Source organism: Urocitellus parryii, chromosome 6, assembly GCF_045843805.1.
Source record: "Urocitellus parryii isolate mUroPar1 chromosome 6, mUroPar1.hap1, whole genome shotgun sequence".
In the NCBI taxonomy this organism is placed as follows: Eukaryota; Metazoa; Chordata; class Mammalia; order Rodentia; family Sciuridae; genus Urocitellus; species Urocitellus parryii.
Window position 1 is genome coordinate 150,811,088 of NC_135536.1, and position 21,570 is coordinate 150,832,657.

The 21,570-nt window shown below is 37.2% G+C and overlaps 1 protein-coding gene across 3 annotated transcripts in view; it reads right to left on the reverse strand.

Moving 5' to 3' along the window:
• The window catches only part of Gins1 (GINS complex subunit 1), a 28,302-nt gene that overhangs the window by 5,119 nt on the left and 1,613 nt on the right, over nt 1-21,570 (reverse strand). The window contains exons 2-5 of one of the 3 annotated variants that reach the window (XM_026393057.2): nt 13,071-13,135; nt 11,124-11,222; nt 9,881-9,971; nt 4,311-4,427 (exon numbers count right to left, since the gene is read on the reverse strand). In XM_026393057.2, coding sequence (XP_026248842.1) covers nt 4,311-4,427; nt 9,881-9,971; nt 11,124-11,222; nt 13,071-13,135 — 372 coding nt within the window. The remainder of the gene's footprint in view (nt 1-4,310; nt 4,428-9,880; nt 9,972-11,123; nt 11,223-13,070; nt 13,136-21,570) is intronic. The other 2 variants (XM_077800211.1, XM_077800212.1) reach the window with 2 other exon arrangements.

A 21,570-nucleotide genomic window follows, 5' to 3' on the forward strand; every position in this document is an offset into this window, starting at 1 on the left:
TGGTGGGTCATTTACCATGATCCTCTTCCTGAATTTCCTATAAACTGGAAGACAGGTCTAGAGTTTTTTTTTTCAGACAAGGTTTTGAATTTTGGCATTTCCTGTACTTCCTCTTATAAGTGGTCCTTTGTGGATTTTAAAAATGATCAGCGGGTCTAAGTGTTATCCATAACTATCCATCATAAAAGTCCAACTATTCACATAAAGATTAAGTAACTATTTTCTTCTAGCATTAGGGTTACAAAATGGCATTAGGTCTATCTTTTATTCCTACTGCTTTTGTTAACTGGAATTATATAACAAGTTTCCCTCATAAACTCTGGTGCTTCCCTGAGATAGTCTGTATTACTAATTTATGACCTTTCAAAATGACTTTGATCCTTCATTCTCCAAAAGGACTACATAATCACTTCCATATGTACGAGAAAAAGCACTTGGCAAAATTCAACACCTTTTCATGACAAAAACACTTAACCAACTAGGAACAGAAGGAAACTATGTCAACATAATAAAAGCCATACACAAAAAAATCCACTGCAGTAGCCAGGTGCAATAGTACACACCTGTGATCCCAGCAACTCTGGGGCTGAGGTAGGAGGATTGTCAATTTGAGGCCAGCCTCAGGACCTTGTGCCCTATCTCAATATAAAATTTTTAAAAATGGGGTGGGGATGTGGCTCAATAGTAGAATGCTTGCCTAGAATTCATGAGGCCCTGGGATCAATTCCCAGCACCACAAAATAAGTAAATCAGTTAATTAATTTTAAGAGCACTCGCCTTAGCATGTGCGAGGCCCTGGGTTTGATCCTCAGCATCACACAAAAATAAATAAAATAAAGATATAAATAAATAAATAAGGGCTGGGGTACAAATCAGTGGCACAGCACCCCTGGATCTGATCCCCAATAATGCAAAGGAAAAAAAAATCCACAGCAAACATATCAATTGTGAAGGACTGAAATCTTTTCTGCCAAGTTCAGAAACAGTGTAAGAATGCTCACTTTTGTCACTTCTGTTTAATATGTAATTGGAAGGTATAAATGAGTAATTGGGCAAGAAAAAATAAAAGCATCTAAATTAGAAAGAAGTTCAGCATGGTAGTGTTCTTCTGTAATCCCAGCTGCTAAGGCAGAAGGACCACAAATTCCAGATCAGCCTCAGCAATTTGGCAAGATCCTGTCTCAAAAAACAAACACCAACAGAAAGAATTATTTCTGCCCATAGATGATATGACTGTACATGTAGAAAACCTTAAAGATCGCTTCAACACACACAAAAAACTGTAACTAGTGAATGAATTTAGCAAAGTATCAGGATACACAGACAACACACAAACCTCAGTTCCATTTCTATACACCAACAATGAAAATATGAAAAAGGAAATTACAAAAATAATCCCATTTATATAACATGAAAAAGAATACAATACTTAGGAATTAACTTAGCCAGGGAAATGAAAGGCTTGTCAATGAAAACTATTAATCACTGCTGAAAGAATTTAAAGAAGATAATAGTAAGTGAATATACCACCCATGTTCATGAATTAGAAGATACAATATTAAGAGGTAAACAGTACTCAAACCAATCTACAGAGTCAATACAACCCCTATTAAAATCTCAATATAACTTTTATAAAAATTTCAAAGATATATTTTGGACAAATAAAAAAATCAATCCATAAAATCTCTAGAGACCTCAAACAGCCAAAATAATCTTGAAAAAGAACAAATTTTAGGGTCTCATTTCCTGATTTCAAAACCTACTACAAGACTTCAATAATTAAAATAGTCATAGTTCTGGCATAAAAACACACACATAGCAATGGAACAGAATACAAAATAAACTCTTTTTTTAATATATACTTTTTAGTTGTACGTCGACATAATATCTTTATTTTATTTTTTTATGTGGGGCTGAGGATCAAACCTAGTGCCTTACATGTGCTAAGCTGAGCCACAACTCCAGTCCCCAAAATAAACTCTTGAATCGTCTTATGAAAAGGGTACCAAGACCATTCAATGCAGAAAGAAAAATCTTTTCAAGAAAGACGTAAAAAGAAGAAATGTTGGAGTATTACATAACACCAAATACAAAAATTGACCTAAAGCACAACTCTTTGAAAACTTAGGGCAGAAGCTGTACAACTTTGGATTTGGCAATGATTTCTTGGATATAGCACCAAAAGAACAAGCAGCAACAACAACCACAGACAAACTGGACGGCATGAAGCTCCAATCTTTTGTGCATGTGAAGAAAGTACTAACAACTTAAAAAGGTAATCCACAGAATAAGAGAAAATATTTGCAAATCATATATGTGAAAAAGGATTACTATCCAAACTATAGAGAACCTGAAACTCAACAAAAATGTAAACCCAATTCAAAATGGACAAAGAAACCTGAAAAGATATTTTTCCAGACATATAAATAGCCAAGAAACGTGAAAAGATGCTCAACATCACTAATTATTAAAGAAATTCATCTCAAACCAAAAATGAGATAACATTTCTCACAAAAAATTATGAATGACCATAATTTTTTAAAAAGGGAAAAATATGATATAAATTTTGGTGAGGATGAAGAGAAATTGAAACCTTACGTGCATTATTAGGAGAATGTAAAATGGTACAGCACTTGTAAAACAGTACGGCAGTTCCTCAAAGTTTAAACACCATGTGACACAGCAATTCTATTTTGGGGTATACACCAAAAAGAAATGAAAGCAGGGTCTCAAATTGTGTGTGTGTGTGTGTGTGTGTGTGTGTGTGTACGTTTACTGAAGATGAAAGCCAGGGAATCGGCACCACTGAGAGTGCACTGAGATACATCCCCAACCCTTATTTTTAAACAGGGTTTCACTGGCCCAGGCTGGCCTCAAACTTACAAACCTCCTCCCCAATCTCCCTGGAATTACAGTATCCATCAATGGATAAATGGATAAGGAATATGGTTTACCCATAAAATGGAATATTACTTTAAGTAAGACCTAAAAAAGGAAAGAAATTCTGACACATGCTACAAAATGGATGAATCTTGAAAACATTATGCTACACAATAAGCCTGTCACAAAAAGACAATTACTTTATGATTCCACTTCTATAAGAAACGTAATAGTTAAAATCATAAAGACAAAGTAGGGGCTGGGGTTGTGGCTCAGTGGTAGAGTGCTCACCTAGCATGCGTGAGGCACTGGGTTCGATCCTCAACACCACATAAAAATATTGTGTCCACCTAAAAAAAAAAAAAACTAAAAAATAAATATATTAAAAAAAAAAAGACAAAGTAGATGGTGGTTTGCAAGGGCTAGGAAGAGAGAAGATTTGGGGTATTACTGTTTAGTGGGTTTAGTTCCGGTATTATGAGGCAAAAAGAAATCTCGACATGGACTGCACAATATTATGAAAGCATTTAATACTTTATGAACTATATACTTAAAGGATAGGTAAGCCGGGCATGATGGTACACGCCTGTAATCCCAGCAGCTTGGGAGGTTGAGGCAGAGGGATCACAAGTTCAAAGCCAGCCTCAGCAATTTAGGGAGGCCCTAAGCAATTTTTGAAAGCCTATTCCAAACTAAAAAATAAAAAGGGCTAGGGATGTGATTCAGTGGGTACAACCCCTGATACCAAAAAAAAAGATGGTTAAGATGATGAAATTTATGTTTTGTATATTTTAGTGCAATAAAATAGGGGGAAAAGTTTAAAAACCAAACAGAAATAATTCCTATTTGTCTAATCTATCAACTTCAAAGATAGGTTCATTTGTTTCACTGTTTTCAAAATTTAGGGATTCCTCTGATCCCTGGCATCTCCACAGGTAGGGGTGGAGGAGGTGGAATAGGGACTGGGTTTCCATTTTGATTAAATTTGGTTTTCATAATAAGTAAAACATTCATATGGTTCCAGAGATAAAACTATAAAACAAAGTATGGTCACAGAATTTTAGCTATTTTATTGCTACCATCCCCATATTGGTCACCCAACTTTATTGGTTTGGGCTTATGCTTCCTTTATTTTTAAGTAGCAGCTAACATGTATTCATTCATATCCCTCTCCCTCACCTTAGACAAAAAGAAGCACAACCTATACATTAAAAAATGTACATACTAGGTGCAATGCCACACGCCTCTAATCCCAGTGGCTCAGGGGCTAAAGCAGGAGGATCATGAGTTCAAAGCCAGTCTGAGCAAATTAGCAAGGTCCTAAGCAACTTAGTGAGACCTATCTCTAAATAAAAAGGGCTCGGGATGTGCTCAGTCATTACGCACCCTTGGGTTCAATTCCTGGTACAAAAAAAAAAATTTATACATACTTCAATATATAAACTTTTTGGAGGTTTCATATCCTGTGTGATGTCCAAACCTTCATCTCCTCCCAGTGACCTCATGTAGGTAGCAAGGGACTTTTTATACTGATTAAACCACTCTATCTGCAAATATAAATACAGTTATTTAATAAAGTTATAAGAAAACTTGCACAAATTATATACTCGGCCTTTCAGAAACAGCATATACATCCCAATGTAGATCACTATTATGGCCATTCATTCATTTTACACTGCAATTATTGATTGCGTTCTATGAACCTGGCACTGTTGTGGATACTTAGGAGGGAACATTCAACAAAATGACAAAACTCTCTGCTCTCAAAAGTTTATACATATTAATAATAAACCTGTATTTATGATTGGAAACATCATAAAAACAACATTTCAGAATTACAAACACAATTATAAAATAGCATTGATGCTATTTCTGAAAATTAAAAAATACTTTTGAGAAAACAACCCAAGTATGCATCAACCGATGAATGGATATATATATCCACACAATAAAACAGTATTCAGTCATAAACAGAAATAAAGTTCTGAAACGTTTTTTACCACACAGATGAACCTTGAAAATATAAACTAAGTGTAAGAGGTAGAAGGCTATATATTGCCATGATTCTACTCATGAAAAACCCACAGTAGGCAAAGAGACAAAAGTAGATTGGTGATTTCTAAGTACTGAAAGGGAGAAACTATGGAGTAACTGATGAAGAATACATGGTTTCTTTTGGGGGTGAGGAAAATATTCTGGAAAAGAATGATAGTAATGGATATACAATTCTGTAAATATACTGAAAACCAATGAATTTTATACTTTAAAATGATAACATTGTGGTATAAGAAAGGTATCATAGGGCTGGGGATATAGCTCAGTTGGTAGAGTACTTTCCTTGCATGTTCAAAGCCCTGGGTTCAATCCCCAGCACCACAAGAAAAAAAGAAAAAGAAAAATAAATGGATCTTGGTAATCTATTATTTAATTTTTTAAAAATCTGTTAAAGGTGTATTAAGAATTGTATTGCAAAAAAAAAGAGTTCTTGTATAATGGCATAATTTGGCGTGAACATACTTTATATACAGAGTTAAGAAAATCGTGCTGTGAATGGATAATTATGAATGTAATGCATTCAACTATTGTCATGTATGTAAGAAATTTTTAAAAAAATCTGTTATCCAAAAACCATTGAAATGAAAGAAGATCTAAATATATGGAGTGTATACCACATTAACAGATCAAACAATTCAATATTGTAACTATGTCAAATGATCTATGTTCAACTCGGTCTCACTCAAAAAATTTGAAGGCAGGTGCAGTAGAGCATGCTTGTAATCTAGCAGCTCAGGAGGCTGAGGCAGGAGGTTTGTGAGTTCAAAGCCAGCCTCAGCAAAAGCAGAGTGTAAGCAATGTTGGACCCTGTCTCTAAATAAAATATAAAGCAGGACTGGGAATGTGGCTCAGTGATTGAGTGCCTGAGTTCAATCCCTGGAACCCCCCATCCCCTCAAAAATGACAGATTGAATCTAAAATTACACAGGAATGCAAATGGTCAATAGTTGAAATACCTGAAAAAGAACAAGATGGGAATGCTTGTTCAGACATTATGATAAAGTTAAAGTAATTATAACAGTGGAATTGGTGCTAGGAGAGAAGAAAGAACTCCCATCCAAAATCCACAGATACAGAAATATACAATTTATGTCAGAGGTGGCACCATGCATAGAGTAGGTGGATCCAGGAGGATCTTTTTTTTTTTTTTTAAAGAGAGTGAGAAAGGAGAGAGAGAGAGAGAGAGAGAGAGAGAGAGAGAGAGAGAGAGAGAGAATTTTTAATATTTATTTTTTAGTTCTCGGCGGACACAACATCTTTGTTGGTATGTGGTGCTGAGGATCAAACCCGGGCTGCACGCATGCCAGGCGAGCGCGCTACCCCTTGAGCCACATCCCCAGCCCCAGGAGGATCGTTTTATTTATTTATTTATTTTTGGTGGTGCTGGGGATTGAACCCGGGGCCTTATGCATGCGAGGTAAGCACTCTACCAAATGAGCTATATCCTCAGCCCCATACACTTGCTTTTCTTTTTCTTTTTTTCCAGGAGGATCTTTTTCATAAATGGTACTAGGTGATCTCAATATCCCCAGTACCAAAAAAAAAAAAAAAACTTACCATAAAACAAAACTAAACTAAACTGAAAGAGCCTGGGGATAAGACACCTTTGGGCAAAATCCCTAGCACAAAAATAATAAATAAATAAATATATCCTACAGGCTAAACCAAGAGGTCTCTCACGCCAAGTGGGCATTAGGCAATGTCTGGTGATATTTTTGATTGTTACAACTTGGGAGAGGAGAGCACTGCTGGCACCTAGAGAATAATACCCAATGGTTGCTGCTAAACCCCCGCCAATACTAAGGACAACCCCCAATGATTATTCAGTCAAAAATGCCTACTGAGATTAAAACACCTTGGACTTGAGTGACCACATAATGTATATTGTGCATATAATTTAATATACAAAGAATCCAGACACTTCTGAAAATGAAGAGGTAATATAAGTAATGATAACAGGGTAACAGGTATAAACTAGGACATATATTCCCACATGGAAATTCCATTCCCAGGTATTCAGAAGAAATGCATACTTATTGCCATATTACAAGAATGTTCATAATAGCATTATTCATTACTGTGAAAAGCTAGAAACAGTATCAACAATAAATTGCAGCCCCTACTCAGAATGGAATAGTATATGGCAGTGAAAAAAGTCAAAATGCTGTATGAATAGAAAAAGTTCAAAAATAAACAACACTAAGTTACAGTGTTTAGGGATGCATGCTTAGGTGGTAAAATAATATTTTTTAAAGCAAGGAAGTGATTAGTCTGCACAAATGTCAGTGGTGACATGGGGAGAAGGGATGCAGAGCTTCTAAGGTGATGTCTTTCTTGAATAGGGTGATGGATTCATGGGTATTTCTTGGTGACACATTATGAAGCTCTTTATCTTCTTTTGTACATCTCTTTGTATGTATATGTGTATGTATGTGTGTTACATATAAATTTCATAATACAAATAATGAAATGGATTAAAAAGATTCAGAAGGGTTAAGAGAGGATGTATGTGGTAAAACCTACATTATATTTTATAATAACCAAAAATTTTAAATCATGTTTTATTTTGATAAGTATGATGAAAAACTTTGAGATGATTCCAAACAAGTCAAACATGGATCTTTCCAACTTGTTTTTTCCTGGAGTGTCTCTACTGAGGACAGCAAAATATAATGGGCTCCAAAGAGAAACAAAAAGTGAGAAAAAAATAATACAAAGTTGATTTAACTTCACTCCCGGATGAAAGAGCAATGCAGAATATACACATTCCTTCCATAAAAGAACATACTGACATTGTCACAAAATACTTGTTTATGGAAAAATATTAATATAAAAAAATAACCTATTTTCATTACCTTTCATGTTAGTGACCTATACAGACCTATAGATTTTATAGTTAAAAACAAGGTTAGGAGATCAAAAGCTACAGCATAAAAGATCTTACTATTTTGAAATCAGATGAGAATATTTTTATGTCTTAACCATATATGCACTGTACAATGAAGAAATTGGGCCAAGTGCAGTGGTTCATGCCTATAAGTTCTGTTATTCATGAGGCTGAAGGAGAAGAACTCCAAATCTGAGGCCATCCCGGGCAACTTAAAGAGGACCATCTCAAAATAAAATCTCCAGCTTGGTGGTAAAGCCCTTGCCTAGCATTTACAAGGTCCTGGGTTCAATCCCTAGTACTACAAAAAATTAAATAGTTTTTGGTACTGGGTATTTAATCCAGGGGTACTTTATCACTGAGCCACATCTTCAGTCCTTTTTATTTTGAGACAGGGTCTCACTAAGTTGCTGAGGGCCACACTAATTTGCTGAGGCTGGCCTCCACTTTATGATCTTCCCATTTCAGCCTCCCAAATTTCTGATTACAGATACATGCCACTGCGACCAGACAGAATTTTTTTTTAAGATGAAGAAACTGGCTGGCTTTTGTTTGCATACTTGGGAGGTAACTTCTAAATCCATAGAATTTTTCAAATAATAGAAGTTTCTTGTCATTCATAGTAATTTCTGATAATATGTACTAATGAGGTGACTCATGGAGGACCCCTGGATAATTTGTACTAACAAGATGACTCAGAGAGGGGGCTAGCTAATCCAGAAAGATTACCATGTTATTAGATATGGGCTTTTGGCCTCTTGATATCAGTTTACCTCTGGGGAAGGTAGGAGGGATTCAGACTGAGCTCAATCTTAGTACCAGAGATTCAGCCAGTCATTTTCTGGAACGAAACCCTAGCACTCTGGATACCAATGCTTATATGAGCTGCCATGGTAGAGAATATCCCATGAGTACTACTATTATACCTAAATGTATTAGAAGGGTGTTAATTTCTGACAGGGAAAAGATGCCAGAAGGTTCAAGTCTAGGGCCCTCTTAACCCTCACCCTGTGAGCCTCTTTTTTTGGCTGATTCTGATTTTGTGTTCTTTTTTCTCTAGGACATTTAAGATTTAAGCATAGTGGTTTCCTGAGTTCTATGAGTCACTCTGGAGAACTGTTGAACCTTAGGAGATAGTGATACCTCAGAACTTGTGACTCTGGCACCTTAGGATTTGTGTCTGGTATCTGAAGTGAGAGCAGTGTTGTGGAAGATTCTGTGAAATCTAGTCTAACTCCAGGTATTTAGTGTCAGAAGTCATTGCAACCTTGTAACAAGTAGATACTATGAACTTCATTTTGTAAATAAGAGAATTTAGGCATAGAGAGAGGTCAAGTTGCTTGCCAAAGATTCGACCGTTAGTGGAGAACCACTAACTGGATTTGAATCCAAGTCTGCCTGACTCCAATCCTGTGGCCTTAAATACTGAGCTAGCTCTGTCCCTAAGTAACTGGATAAATTAAGAATTTCATTTATAATATGAATTTGTAATATTGTTTAGAAAGTGTGTATGTGTGGTTGGGTATAGTGACACACTCCTGTAATCCCAGAGACACAGGAGGCTGAAGCAAGAAGATAGCAAGTTCAAGGTCAGCCTCTGCAATTTAGCAAGGCCCTAAGCAACTTAGTAGGACCCTGTCTCAAAATAAAAAATAAAAAGGACTGGAAATATAGCTCAGTTGTAAATCACTCCTGGTTTCAATTCTCAGTAACAAAGAAAGAAAGAAACTGTGTGTATGCACTTGCCTATGTACATATATATACATAAACATGCATATATTTTATGGAAAACACCAACTAATAACACCAGTATTTAAACCCCACTAATTGATCACTTATAAATCACATAATGGAATTCTATTTTGCTGAGTAATAACAGAGTTTTCCAGATAGCATTTAGAATTATTCCCTACCACATATTTTTCCATCACAGTATACACAAAATAATGTCAAAACTTGCCTAAGAACAGATATTAAAAACAAAAGGAGAAACAACCCTATTACAGAACAATACCACAAACTCCGCATTTTCATAAAATTTGAACAATGCAAACTTACTTCTTCAGCAGACATGTGAAATCGTAAAGCACTTGGCAAAACACTGCCATATTCCCACCTGAGAGCTCTAATCCGAAGCAATCGGTCATACCTACAACATATAGAAGGAATTAGACAGTATAAGAATTAAAGGGGGAAATTAGAAGTTCTTCTGATGAGGATAGACTCAAGATTCACAACAGCCTAAATAAAATATACTTGTTTCTTGATGTAAACAAGCCAATTATAAGAAGGTATCTTTGAAACAATGGAACAAACATGCAGATGGACTGAACAGATGCCATGAAGACATTGTTCACTCCTCCAGTTGTGACACCATACAGTGGTTATAAAGGTCCAAATGATCCTTATTTTTTACTTTTACTTTTTTTATATTTTGGTACTAAAGATTCAACTCAAGGTGTTTAACCACTGAGCTACGCCCCCAGGCTGCCCCCTTTTTTAAAAAAATTTTTTGAGATGGAGTCTCACTAAGTTGTTTAGGGCCTAGCTAATTTGCTGAGGCTGGCTTGGAACTTGTGATCCTCCTGCCTTAGCTTCCCGAGCCAATGGGATTACAGGTAGCGCCACCATGCCCAGCCAATTCTTATTTTTTAGAGAAATAAGAAAAACATTAAAGATACTAAAATAGTGGTAAAGTGCATAATATTCTAAAAATATATATGATGAAGTACTATGGCAAAATATTAAAAAGACATAAAGGTACTGGGGATGTAGCTCAGTTATAGAGCGCTTTCCTAGCATGTGGGAGGATATGTCCCATCCCCAAAATTGCCAAAAAAATTAAAAATAAAATAAATTGACCTAAGGGGATATGATGACTCTGAGGGTTTATTAATCTTCGTCCTTTAATGAATATTGCAATTTTTCATAACAAATTTTTAAAAATATAAAAAGAGAAGATTTAGAATATTTATAAAGAGACAAGAGATAGCCAGGCACAGTGGTACATATCTACAATCTTAGCAACTCAGGAGGCTAAGACAGGAGGATACCAAATTGGAGGCCAGCCTCAGCAACTTACCAAGATCCTGTTTCAAAATAAAAAATTTAAAGGCCTGGGGGTGCAGCTCTGTAGTACAGCATCCCTGGGTTCAGCCACAGTACTGCAAAAAATGTTTTTAAAAAAGAGAGACAAATCTAAGATTCCCTGCTACCCATTTGGAAAGGTTATCTGGAAAACCAAACCACACAGAAAACCCTCTGGGTTCCTTCCATCCCAAATAAACAGTGAGAAACTTACAAGTAGGCAACAGTGCAGCGTCGATTTCTTAACAGAGAACAGTGCCGAAATTTAATAGTTGGTATCAAATCACCTCGTCCACCCAACTTTGCTTCATTTCTGATAAGAACATTAAAAGAACAAAACGTATACATGGGTATGTTACCATATTAGTAAAAATTTCAAAGCCAACAACTACTAACTTAAATGCTTGGGGTTTTTTTGTTTGTTTGTTCTGGGTTATTTTGTGGTGCTGGGGATCAAACTCAAGGCTTTGTGCATGCTAAGCAAGCACTCTTCCACTGAGCTACACTTCCCACCCCACAAATTGTCCAAATACAGGGAACAAGGAAAACTATTTCCTTATTGGACCAAGGACTGCTAGACCATCTCCAAAATATCTTTATTTTTCTGTTCACTTTTACTAACTCCAGGTCACCTCTCCAGTCACCTAGATAACCAATGTACCTCCCTCTCCTCTTAGCTTCCCCAGGAGCTGTGCGCAGGACAGCCAGGATAGTTTCTTAAGACACAAATGAGTCACCACCCATCCACACTTAAAAATTGCATTTGGTGTCACCCTCTGTTCCTTACTAAGCAATCAATGCCTCAATAAAACCACTTCTCCTTTAGGCCTCAGCTGAAATGTCTCTTCCTTAGAATGGCCCTGATTCCTCAATCTAAGTTGTATCTTCTTTAAGTGTCTCCCAGCCCTCTGTTGCCTTCTTTCACAGCATGTCTCCCAATTTGGTATGTCTGTATTTAATATTTATCTCTGCACTAGACTAAGAGTCACAAGAACAGGAATCTGGGCTATATCAATTACGAGGCAAATACTGGGGCCATTTGTTGGCATATCCTTTTTCAGTGCATATTTGTTGAATGAATTAATGAATATCATTTGCTGCAACTCTGCTGAGGTTTAGTTCCTCATTCCATCTATAAAGATTTTTCTGTTATTTATCCTAATACACAGAAATGGGAAAGTGCTCCTATCATTTGTGTGCCCCACAAATCTTATCAGCATGCCACCGATTTCTATATCAAACTAACTCATAAAAACATTCTACCTAAGCCATTCTACTCAGGCTACACTCTACAAGGCCAAAGAAGAAATCTCATGTCACAGAGATAGATGTCTCTATAGATTTAGATCTTGGCCACCTCAATTTTGATCCAGCACTTTATGTCACTGGAACCTGTGAAGTTTGTCACATAGCCCAGATTCCTCGTTGTTCCAATTAGCATGTTCAGATCTAAATATTCTATGAAACTAGAGGCTTCTCTTGACCTACTAAGCTGTATCCCTCTGTTAACATCAGTTCTCAGTGAAGTCCACTCAAGCTATCAGAAATCACATGCTATTAGTGCCAATTTTACAAATTATTCCTTAGTCAAATTAAGACATCTATTAATGAAAACAGTGGAAACTATATATTTCACTTTGTTATGGTTTTTATTTGCTTGTGTCTCATCTTTTAAACTCTGCCTTAATTCCTTTTAACTCAATATATATTAGTCAAACCACAATAATTTTTAAATATCTACCACTTACCAAGCAATGATCAACACAAATCCATCTATGTCCTGGCTCTGTGTTAACTTGTACAGTTAGGGTATGATCAGGCTCACAGAGAATTGGAAAAAAAAAAAAAAAAAAAAATCCACATCCCCAAAACTGACATAAGCCAGGCATGATGGCACACACTGGTAACCTAGTGACTCATGAGGATTGCAAGTTTGAGGCCATCCTTAGCAACTTAGTGAGGCCCTGTCTCAAAATCTCAAAATAAAAAAAAAGGGGGGGGGGGGTGCTGTGCATGTAGCTTAGTGGTTAAGTGCTCCATGGTTCAATCCCTAGTACCAAAAAGGAAAACAAAAAAAAAAAAACATACACTCACAAAAAAAACATGATGTAAGATTATATGACTTCAACTTCTTAAATTGTTTTAAAATATCAAAACTTACACATCAGACTGGTTTTGTTCATATAAAGCTTTCATTTCCTCCAGAACTTGTCTGATTCCATCCTCCTAAAACATATAAACTGATATTGATACAAATTCATTTATTTCTCTACCAAATCTGTGACAATATTGTTTGTACTATATTGATCTTTGATTTACAAACCTTACAAAAAAAAAAACAATAGGATGGCAGTGGTGTTAGCAAATAATGTTAACTGGATATCCCCATGAAAAAAACAATCCACTGGCTCATCAAAAGTTAAAAAGAATTACTATATGATCCAGCAATTCCACTCCTAAGTACATATCCAAGCAAACTGCAAACATGTTCCCACAAAAATCTGTACAGAAATGTTCTTAGCAGCATTATTCATAATAGTCCAAAAGAAGAAACAACTCAAAATGTCCACCAACTGATAGATGAATAAACCAAATGTAGTATAAACCTTCAATGGAATATAATTCAACCCTAGGAAGAAATGAAGTACTGATAGATGCTACAACATGGATGAATCCTGAAAACTTCATGCTAAATGAAAGACACCAGACACAAAATAAAAAGTATTGTTATGGCTCCACTTATCCAAAATATTTAGCAAAGACAAATTCATATAGACCCAAAATAGTTTAAAGGTTACCAGAAGCCGCAGAAAAAGGGAAACTGGTACAATTATTGCTTAATGGTGAAAGAGTCTCTGTTTGAGGTGATAAAAAGGTTTTGGTAATAGTGGTAATGATTGATGACAATGTGAATATAATTAATGCCATTAAAGTTCACAGTTAAAATGGCTTTATATGGCTGGGCGCGGTGGCACAAGCCTGTACTCCCAGTGGCTTGGGAAGTGGAGGCTGGAGGATCTCAAATTCAAAGCCAGCCTCAGCAATTCAGCAAGTTTTGCTAAGCAACTCAGTGAGACCTTGTCTCTAAATAAAATACAAAACAGGGCTAGGGATGTGGCTCAGTGGTAGAGTGCCCCTGACTTCAATCTTGGTACCCAAAAGAAAATGACTTTATATGTGTACATCTTACACAGTGAAAAAAAATGTAAAGGCTCAATTTAAAGGAATGAATTACTGAAACCATACAAAATAAGTATAATCTCAAATATATTACACTAAGCTAAAAAAGGCCAGGCACAAGAGTGTATACTATGTAATACCATGTAGCCCTTTATAGAAAAAGTTTGCCAGTTCCTGGATGTGGAACAGCAATATGCAGAAAAGGAGAAATATAACCTGTAGTGAGAGAAAGCAAATTGGTTGCCAAAGGCTGTAGCAGGGAGGTTGGCTACAAAATAAAACAGTGGTGGGCTTTATAAAATCCCGATCAGGGTACTGGTTATAAAGTATACATTTGTCAAAATTTGTAAAGTCTATTAAACTGTATGTTTTGTTATATATAAATTATATCTCAGGCAGGTGTAGTGGCACCCACCTATAATCCCAGCAGCTTGGGAGACTAAGGCAGGAGGACTGCAAGTTCAAACCAGCCTCAGCAACTTAGTGAAGCCCTAAGCAACTTAGTAGAGACCCTGTCTCAAAATAAAAACTTAGTAGCAAACAAACAAACAAAAACCCTCAATAAAAATGAATGCAAAAAAAATAATAATAGAAAGAGACTAAGGAGACATGACAGCTAAATTCTTACTTGGATTCCTAAAACAAATAAATTAGTGCTGAAACCCCCCCCAAAAAAAAAAATTAATGCCAAACTATGTATTTGTGCAGTGATGGTTCAAATTCTTCTTACATAAGAAATCTGTACATATAGGCACCTTGGAATCAAAAGAGTATACAATAAATCCCATTTTTTAAGAAACAAATAATAATAATCATCATCATCATCATCCTACAGAAGCAATAAGGCATGTATAACCAAAGCATGTAAATTATTATTTACTGAAAATGGTCTTTAAAGGGTTAATTACCCCACCCCAAAAAAGTACTTTAAGTTTGTACTACAAGAATAAGAAGGCCAAAAGAGTTTTCCTACTACCCACCCTGGAGCAGTTTTTTTTTTTTTTTTTTAACTTTCTATTAAATAAAATATTAAATTTCATGAATGTGGGGCTGGGGATGTGGCTCAAGCCGTAGCGCGCTCGCCTGGTATGCGTGCGACCCGGGTTCGATCCTCAGCACCACATACCAACAAAGATGTTGTTTCTGCCGAGAACTAAAATAAAAAAAAAAATAAAAATAAAAATATTAAAAAAAAAAATTTAAAAAAAAATAAATAAATAAATTTCATGAATGTTACACAGAAACTCTGTGAACAATCCAAAGAAAAGATTCCCATTTGTTTTCCCAATCTATTCTTAGGGCCAAAATATATGTATTAGCATATATTTTTGGTAGAAGATGAAATAATAAAGCACTTGCCTAGTATGCACAAGGCCCTGGGTTTGATCTCCAGCACTGCAAATAAAACTTTTGATATACCACTACACAACTACTTAACCTACTCAAGATATAATTCCTGATAAAAATTTAAGCAAGAGGCTGTGGATATAGCTTAGTTGGTAGGTTACTTGCCTCGCATGCACAAAGCCCTGGGTTCAATTCTCAGTAACACACACACAGACACACACATACACACACACAGACACACACATACACACACACACACACAAAATGTAAACATGACTTTTACTTTCTCTTTTAGCATCTAATTTTTAAAAATTATGGGAAGGTTTGATTTATAAAAACTCAATATTTTTATAAACAAATGTTATTTTAAAACATTGTACAACTATATATCTGTAGGTATACAAAAGCCAGATATGAAATAATTCTTTGAAATATACGCAAGTTTTCAGACTTTGAGTTTTATCTATAAAGGAAATTACATCTATTCTGTGCGCATCTCAGACTATAAGCTTCCAACAGCTCAAGATAATAGTCTTTCATTTAGGGTACTCAGGATTGAACCCAGAAGCAATTAACCACCGAGCCACATTCTCAGCCCCCTTTTTTATTTTGAGACAGGGTCTTGCTAAATTGCAGGTGCTGGCCTCCTCCTGCCTCAGCCTCCCAAGTTGCTGGGATTACAGATGAGTGCCATCATACCTGACCCCAAGATAATATTCTTAAAAACATTTTTTTTTTTAGCTGGGGGTGGGGGTACTCTACCACTGAATTATATTACCAGCCTTTTTAAAAATTTTTTGAGATAAGGTCTCACTCAGTTGCCTAGGCTGGCCTGGAACTTGTGATCACCCTGCCTCAGCCTCACAGGTTCACTGGGATTATAGGCTGAAAACATACTTTTTTAGGGGGAATAAATTCAGTTTTGCATACAGAAAGGTAGTAATCATTTTTTAGTTTGCTGAATACAGCACCCAACTACAAGTGATTCTAGAATAAACAAGGCAAAGCCTCTGCTCTAAACCCCTGGCTGTCATCTACCTGGTATGGGAGGAATGAAGAGATGATTTTTTTTTTTTTTCTTAATTGAGACAGGGTCTCCCTATATTGCAGAGGTTGGTTCTGAACTTGTAATCCTCCTGCCTCACCCTCTGAGTAGCTGGGATTATAGGCATGTACCACCACATGATTCTTGAAAGACTGCTGCATTTCAGATCAAGTATTGTCTTCTCCCATTCAGCTGTGTCTGAGGCCAGTCTCTACAGACTCAGTCTTCCAGGCAGCAGAGTCACCTGCCTAGCAGGTGTTTTAGTCAGTGAAAGGCACTAATGAGCAAAAGATAACAAAAGATACTCTCACAAATTAAGACCTTAAAGATAGTGATAGTCACTGTCTTCACATTACAGCTTCTAAGACTCTGGCCCCCTAAACCAACACTTTAATCTTAAAATTTGAAAAAAAAGCCAGGCATGGTGGTGCTTACCTATAATCCCAGTGACTTGGGAGGATAAGGCAGAAAGATCAAAATTTTGAGGCCAGCCTGAGTAATTTAGGGACACCTGACTCAAAATCAAAAATAAAAAGGACTGGGGACATAGCTCTGTGATAAAGCACACCTGGAATCAATCCCCAGTACCCCCTCTGCCCAAAAAATTGAGTAAAAAGAGTTAAGATTAACCAATCATAGTGGCACACACCTGTAATCTAAGCAGCTTGGCAGGCTGAGGGAGGAGGATCAAGCGTTCAAAACCAGCCTCAGCAACAGTGAGGTGCTAAATTACTTGGTGAGACTCTGTCTCTAAATAAAACACAGAATAGGGCTAGGGATGTGGCTCAGTGGTTGAGTAACCCTGAGTTCAATCCCCGGTATCCCCCCCTCCCCCAAAAAAAGAACTAAGACTAAGAAGTGTATGAAGAGCCAGGTTCCAGCCCACCAGCACCTGTTTGGACACTTCTCTGCCTCTTTGGGCCCCATTTCCTCACATGTAAGATAACCTCCACAATAACTAGTTCTATGATCCAGTACGGAGCCAAATTTTAGAGCCTACACACATTCCAGCATCTTTGCTCAGTTTTGCACTATTGTCTCCTCACTTTTTAAATGAGGTAACCTTACTTTTTTTTTTTTTTTAGAGACAGGGTCTCACTGAGTAAAAAGACAGACATGGTAAGGCTTAGCGCCTCATTTTTGCTGAGGCTGGCTTTGAACTCTCCATCCTCCTGTCTTAGCCTGCCAAGCCGAAGCAAGAGCCTGAGCCCTGCATGAGGTAACTATTCTAAATTGAAAAAGAGATTATAATCTAAGAAGCCTGAGTTCAAGTTGAGGCTCTGCCTCCAATGTGCTCTAAATTGAGACCAGTCCCTTAATTCTGATCCATTTCTCTTGGTTCAGTTTCCTCCTTTGTAAAATGGTGTAAGTGTAAAAACTAGGACATTTTTTTTTTGTCTGGGGATTGAACCTAGGGCCAAGGGCCCAGTCCCAGACTAGGTGCTCTTTATTGTTCAAAACAAAATTCATTACCTTTTCCCAAAAGGAATTCATTTTTAACTTATGGTTTCCTATTACCTGAGAATCTTTCCAAGATCCTGGCCCATTCATTATCCACCCCATTTCTACCCATTTTAATAATATAGATCCTGTTTGTCTCAGATACTGATTTTAGTGCCACTGACTTGACAATTTAAAGTACACACATCTGTCACCTGACCTACTGTAATCACACAAACAATCTTTCTGCCCCCATTTGGTCTTCTCTTCAATCCATCCCCCCAGTAGTTGCCATAATTACCCTCAAAATGCAAAAATTATTCACCTGACTAAAATCCTCTACCAGCTTTCAAAACACACATTATGAATGAATACTTAACTATTCTAGACTGCAAATCCACCTTTACATGCCCTTTCAGTCACCTTTGCAATGTAACCATGTGTCTTTGTATTACCATGTCCTTCAGCTAGAATGCCTCAATCCCTTCTGAATGTAACCTCATCCTTAAAGATGATGTGGCTCAAAGGTACCCTTTTGTGGGCTGGGGCTGTAGCTCAGCGGCAGAGGGCTTGCCTAGCATGTGCGAGGCACTAGGTTCCATCCTTAGCACCACATAAGAATAAATAAAGGCATTTTGTCCATCTACAACTACAAAAAATAAAAATAAGGAACCGGCCCCTCCCCCAGTGCCTGCAAGCTAGGCGAACCTGCAACCCACGGGCGGGCGGGTAAGGCCCAGCAACCAGCCAAGTGACAGAGCAGCTACAGGCGCCTGCGGGGAACGCGGACCGGACCCACTAGGACAGGTCCGGCGGCCGGCTGAGGGGCAGGCCCGTCCCCTCCCCCAGTGTCTGCAAGGTAGGCGGGACTGTGAACACCAGCAGATCGGGCCCAAAGTCTGCTGAGGGACGGAACCGGCCCCTCCCTCAGTGCCTGTAAGCTAGGGGAACCTGCGACCCATCGGGAGGTTAGGCCCAGCAACCTACGGAGTGACACAGAAATACAGAAGATAATCAGCAATTATTTTGAATCCTTATACTCCAATAAAATAGAAGATAGTGAAGGCATAGATAAATTCCTTAAGTCATATAATCTGCCCAGATTGAGTCAGGAGGATATAGACAACCTAAATAGACCAATATCAATTGAGGAAATAGAAGAAACCATCAAAAGATTACCATCTAAGAAAAGCCCAGGACCGGATGGGTATACAGCAGAGTTTTACAAAACCTTTAAAGAGGAACTAATACCAATACTTTTCAAGCTATTTCAGGAAATAGAAAAAGAGGGAGAACTTCCAAATTCATTCTACTAGGCCAACATCACCCTGATTCCGAAACCAGACAAAGACACTTCAAAGAAAGAAAACTACAGACCAATATCTCTAATGAACCTAGATGCAAAAATCCTCAATAAAATTCTGGCGAATCAGATACAAAAACATATCAAAAAAATTGTGCACCATGATCAAGTAGGATTCATCCCTGGTATGCAAGGTTGGTTCAATATACGGAAATCAATAAATGTTATTCACCACATCAATAGACTTAAAAATAAGAACCATATGATCATCTCGATAGATGCGGAAAAAGCATTCGACAAAGTACAGCATCCCTTTATGTTCAAAACTCTTGAAAAACTAGGGATAACAGGAACATACCTCAACATTGTAAAAGCAATTTATGCTAAGCCTCAGGCTAGCATCATTCTGAATGGAGAAAATTTGAAGGCATTCCCTCTAAGATCTGGAACAAGACAGGGATGCCCTCTTTCACCACTTCTGTTCAACATAGTTCTCGAAACACTGGCCAGAGCAATTAGACAGACGAAAGAAATTAAAGGCATAAAAATAGGAAAAGAAGAACTTAAATTATCACTATTTGCAGATGACATGATTCTATACCTAGCAGACCCAAAGGGTCTACAAAGAAACAATTAGAGATAATAAATGAATTCAGCAAAGTGGCAGGTTATAAAATCAACACGCATAAATCAAAGGCATTCCTGTATATCAGCGACAAATCCTCTGAAATGGAAACGAGGACAACCACTCCGTTCACAATATCCTCAAAAAGAATAAAATACTTGGGAATCAACCTAACAAAAGAGGTGAAAGACTTATACAATGAAAACTACAGAACCCTAAAAAGAGAAATTGAAGAAGACCTTAGAAGATGGAAAAACATACCCTGTTCATGGATAGGCAGAACTAACATCATCAAAATGGCGATATTACCAAAAGTTCTCTATAGGTTTAATGCAATGCCAATCAAAATCCCAACGGCATTTCTTGTAGAAATAGAGAAAGCAATCATGAAATTCATATGGAAAAATAAAAGACCCAGAATAGCAAAAACAATACTAAGCAGGAAGTGTGAATCAGGTGGTATAGCGATTCCAGATCTCAAACTATACTACAGAGCAATAGTAAGAAAAACAGCATGGTACTGGCACCAAAACAGGCGGGTGGACCAATGGTACAGAATAGAGGACACAGAAACCAACCCACAAAACTACAACTTTCTTATATTTGATAAAGGGGCTAAAAGCATGCAATGGAGGAAGGATAGCATCTTCAACAAATGGTGCTGGGAAAACTGGAAATCCATATGCAACAAAATGAATCTGAATCCCTTTCTCTCGCCAAGCACAAAAGTTAACTCAAAATGGATCAAGGAGCTTGATATCAAATCAGAGACTCTGCGTCTGATAGAAGAAAAAGTTGGCTATGACCTACATGCTGTGGGGTCGGGCTCCAAATTCCTCAATAGGACTCCCATAGCACAAGAGTTAACATCTAGAATCAACAAATGGGACTTACTCAAACTAAAAAGTTTTTTCTCAGCAAAAGAAACAATAAGAGAGGTAAATAGGGAGCCTACATTATGGGAACAAATCTTTACTCCTCACACTTCAGATACAGCCCTAATATCCAGAATATATAAAGAACTCAGAAAATTAGACAATAAGATAACAAATAACCCAATCAACAAATGGGCCAAGGACTTGAATAGACACTTCTCAGAGGAGGACATACAATCAATCAATAAATACATGAAAAAATGCTCACCATCTCTAGCAGTCAGAGAAATGCAAATCAAAACCACCCTAAGATACCATCTCACTCCAGTAAGATTGGCAGCCATTATGATGTGACACTTGTACATTGTTGGTGGGACTGCAAATTGGTGCAGCCAATTTGGAAAGCGGTATGGAGATTTCTTGGAAAGCTGGGAATGGAACCACCATTTGACCCAGCTATTCCCCTTCTCGGTCTATTCCCTAAAGACCTAAAAAGAGCATGCTACAGGGACACTGCTACATCCATGTTCGTAGCAGCACAATTCACAATAGCAAGACTGTGGAACCAACCTAGATGTCCTTCAATAGACGAATGGATAAAAAAAAATGTGGCATTTATACACAATGGAGTATTACTCTGCATTAAAAAATGACAAAATCATAGAATTTGGTGGGAAATGGATGGCATTAGAGCAGATTATGCTAAGCGAAGCTAGCCAAGCCCTAAAAAACAAATGCCAAATGTCTTCTTTGATATAAGGAGAGTAACTAAGAACAGGCTAGGGAAGAAGAGCAGGAGAAGAAGACCAACATTAAACAAGGATGAGAGGTGGGAGGGAAAGGGAG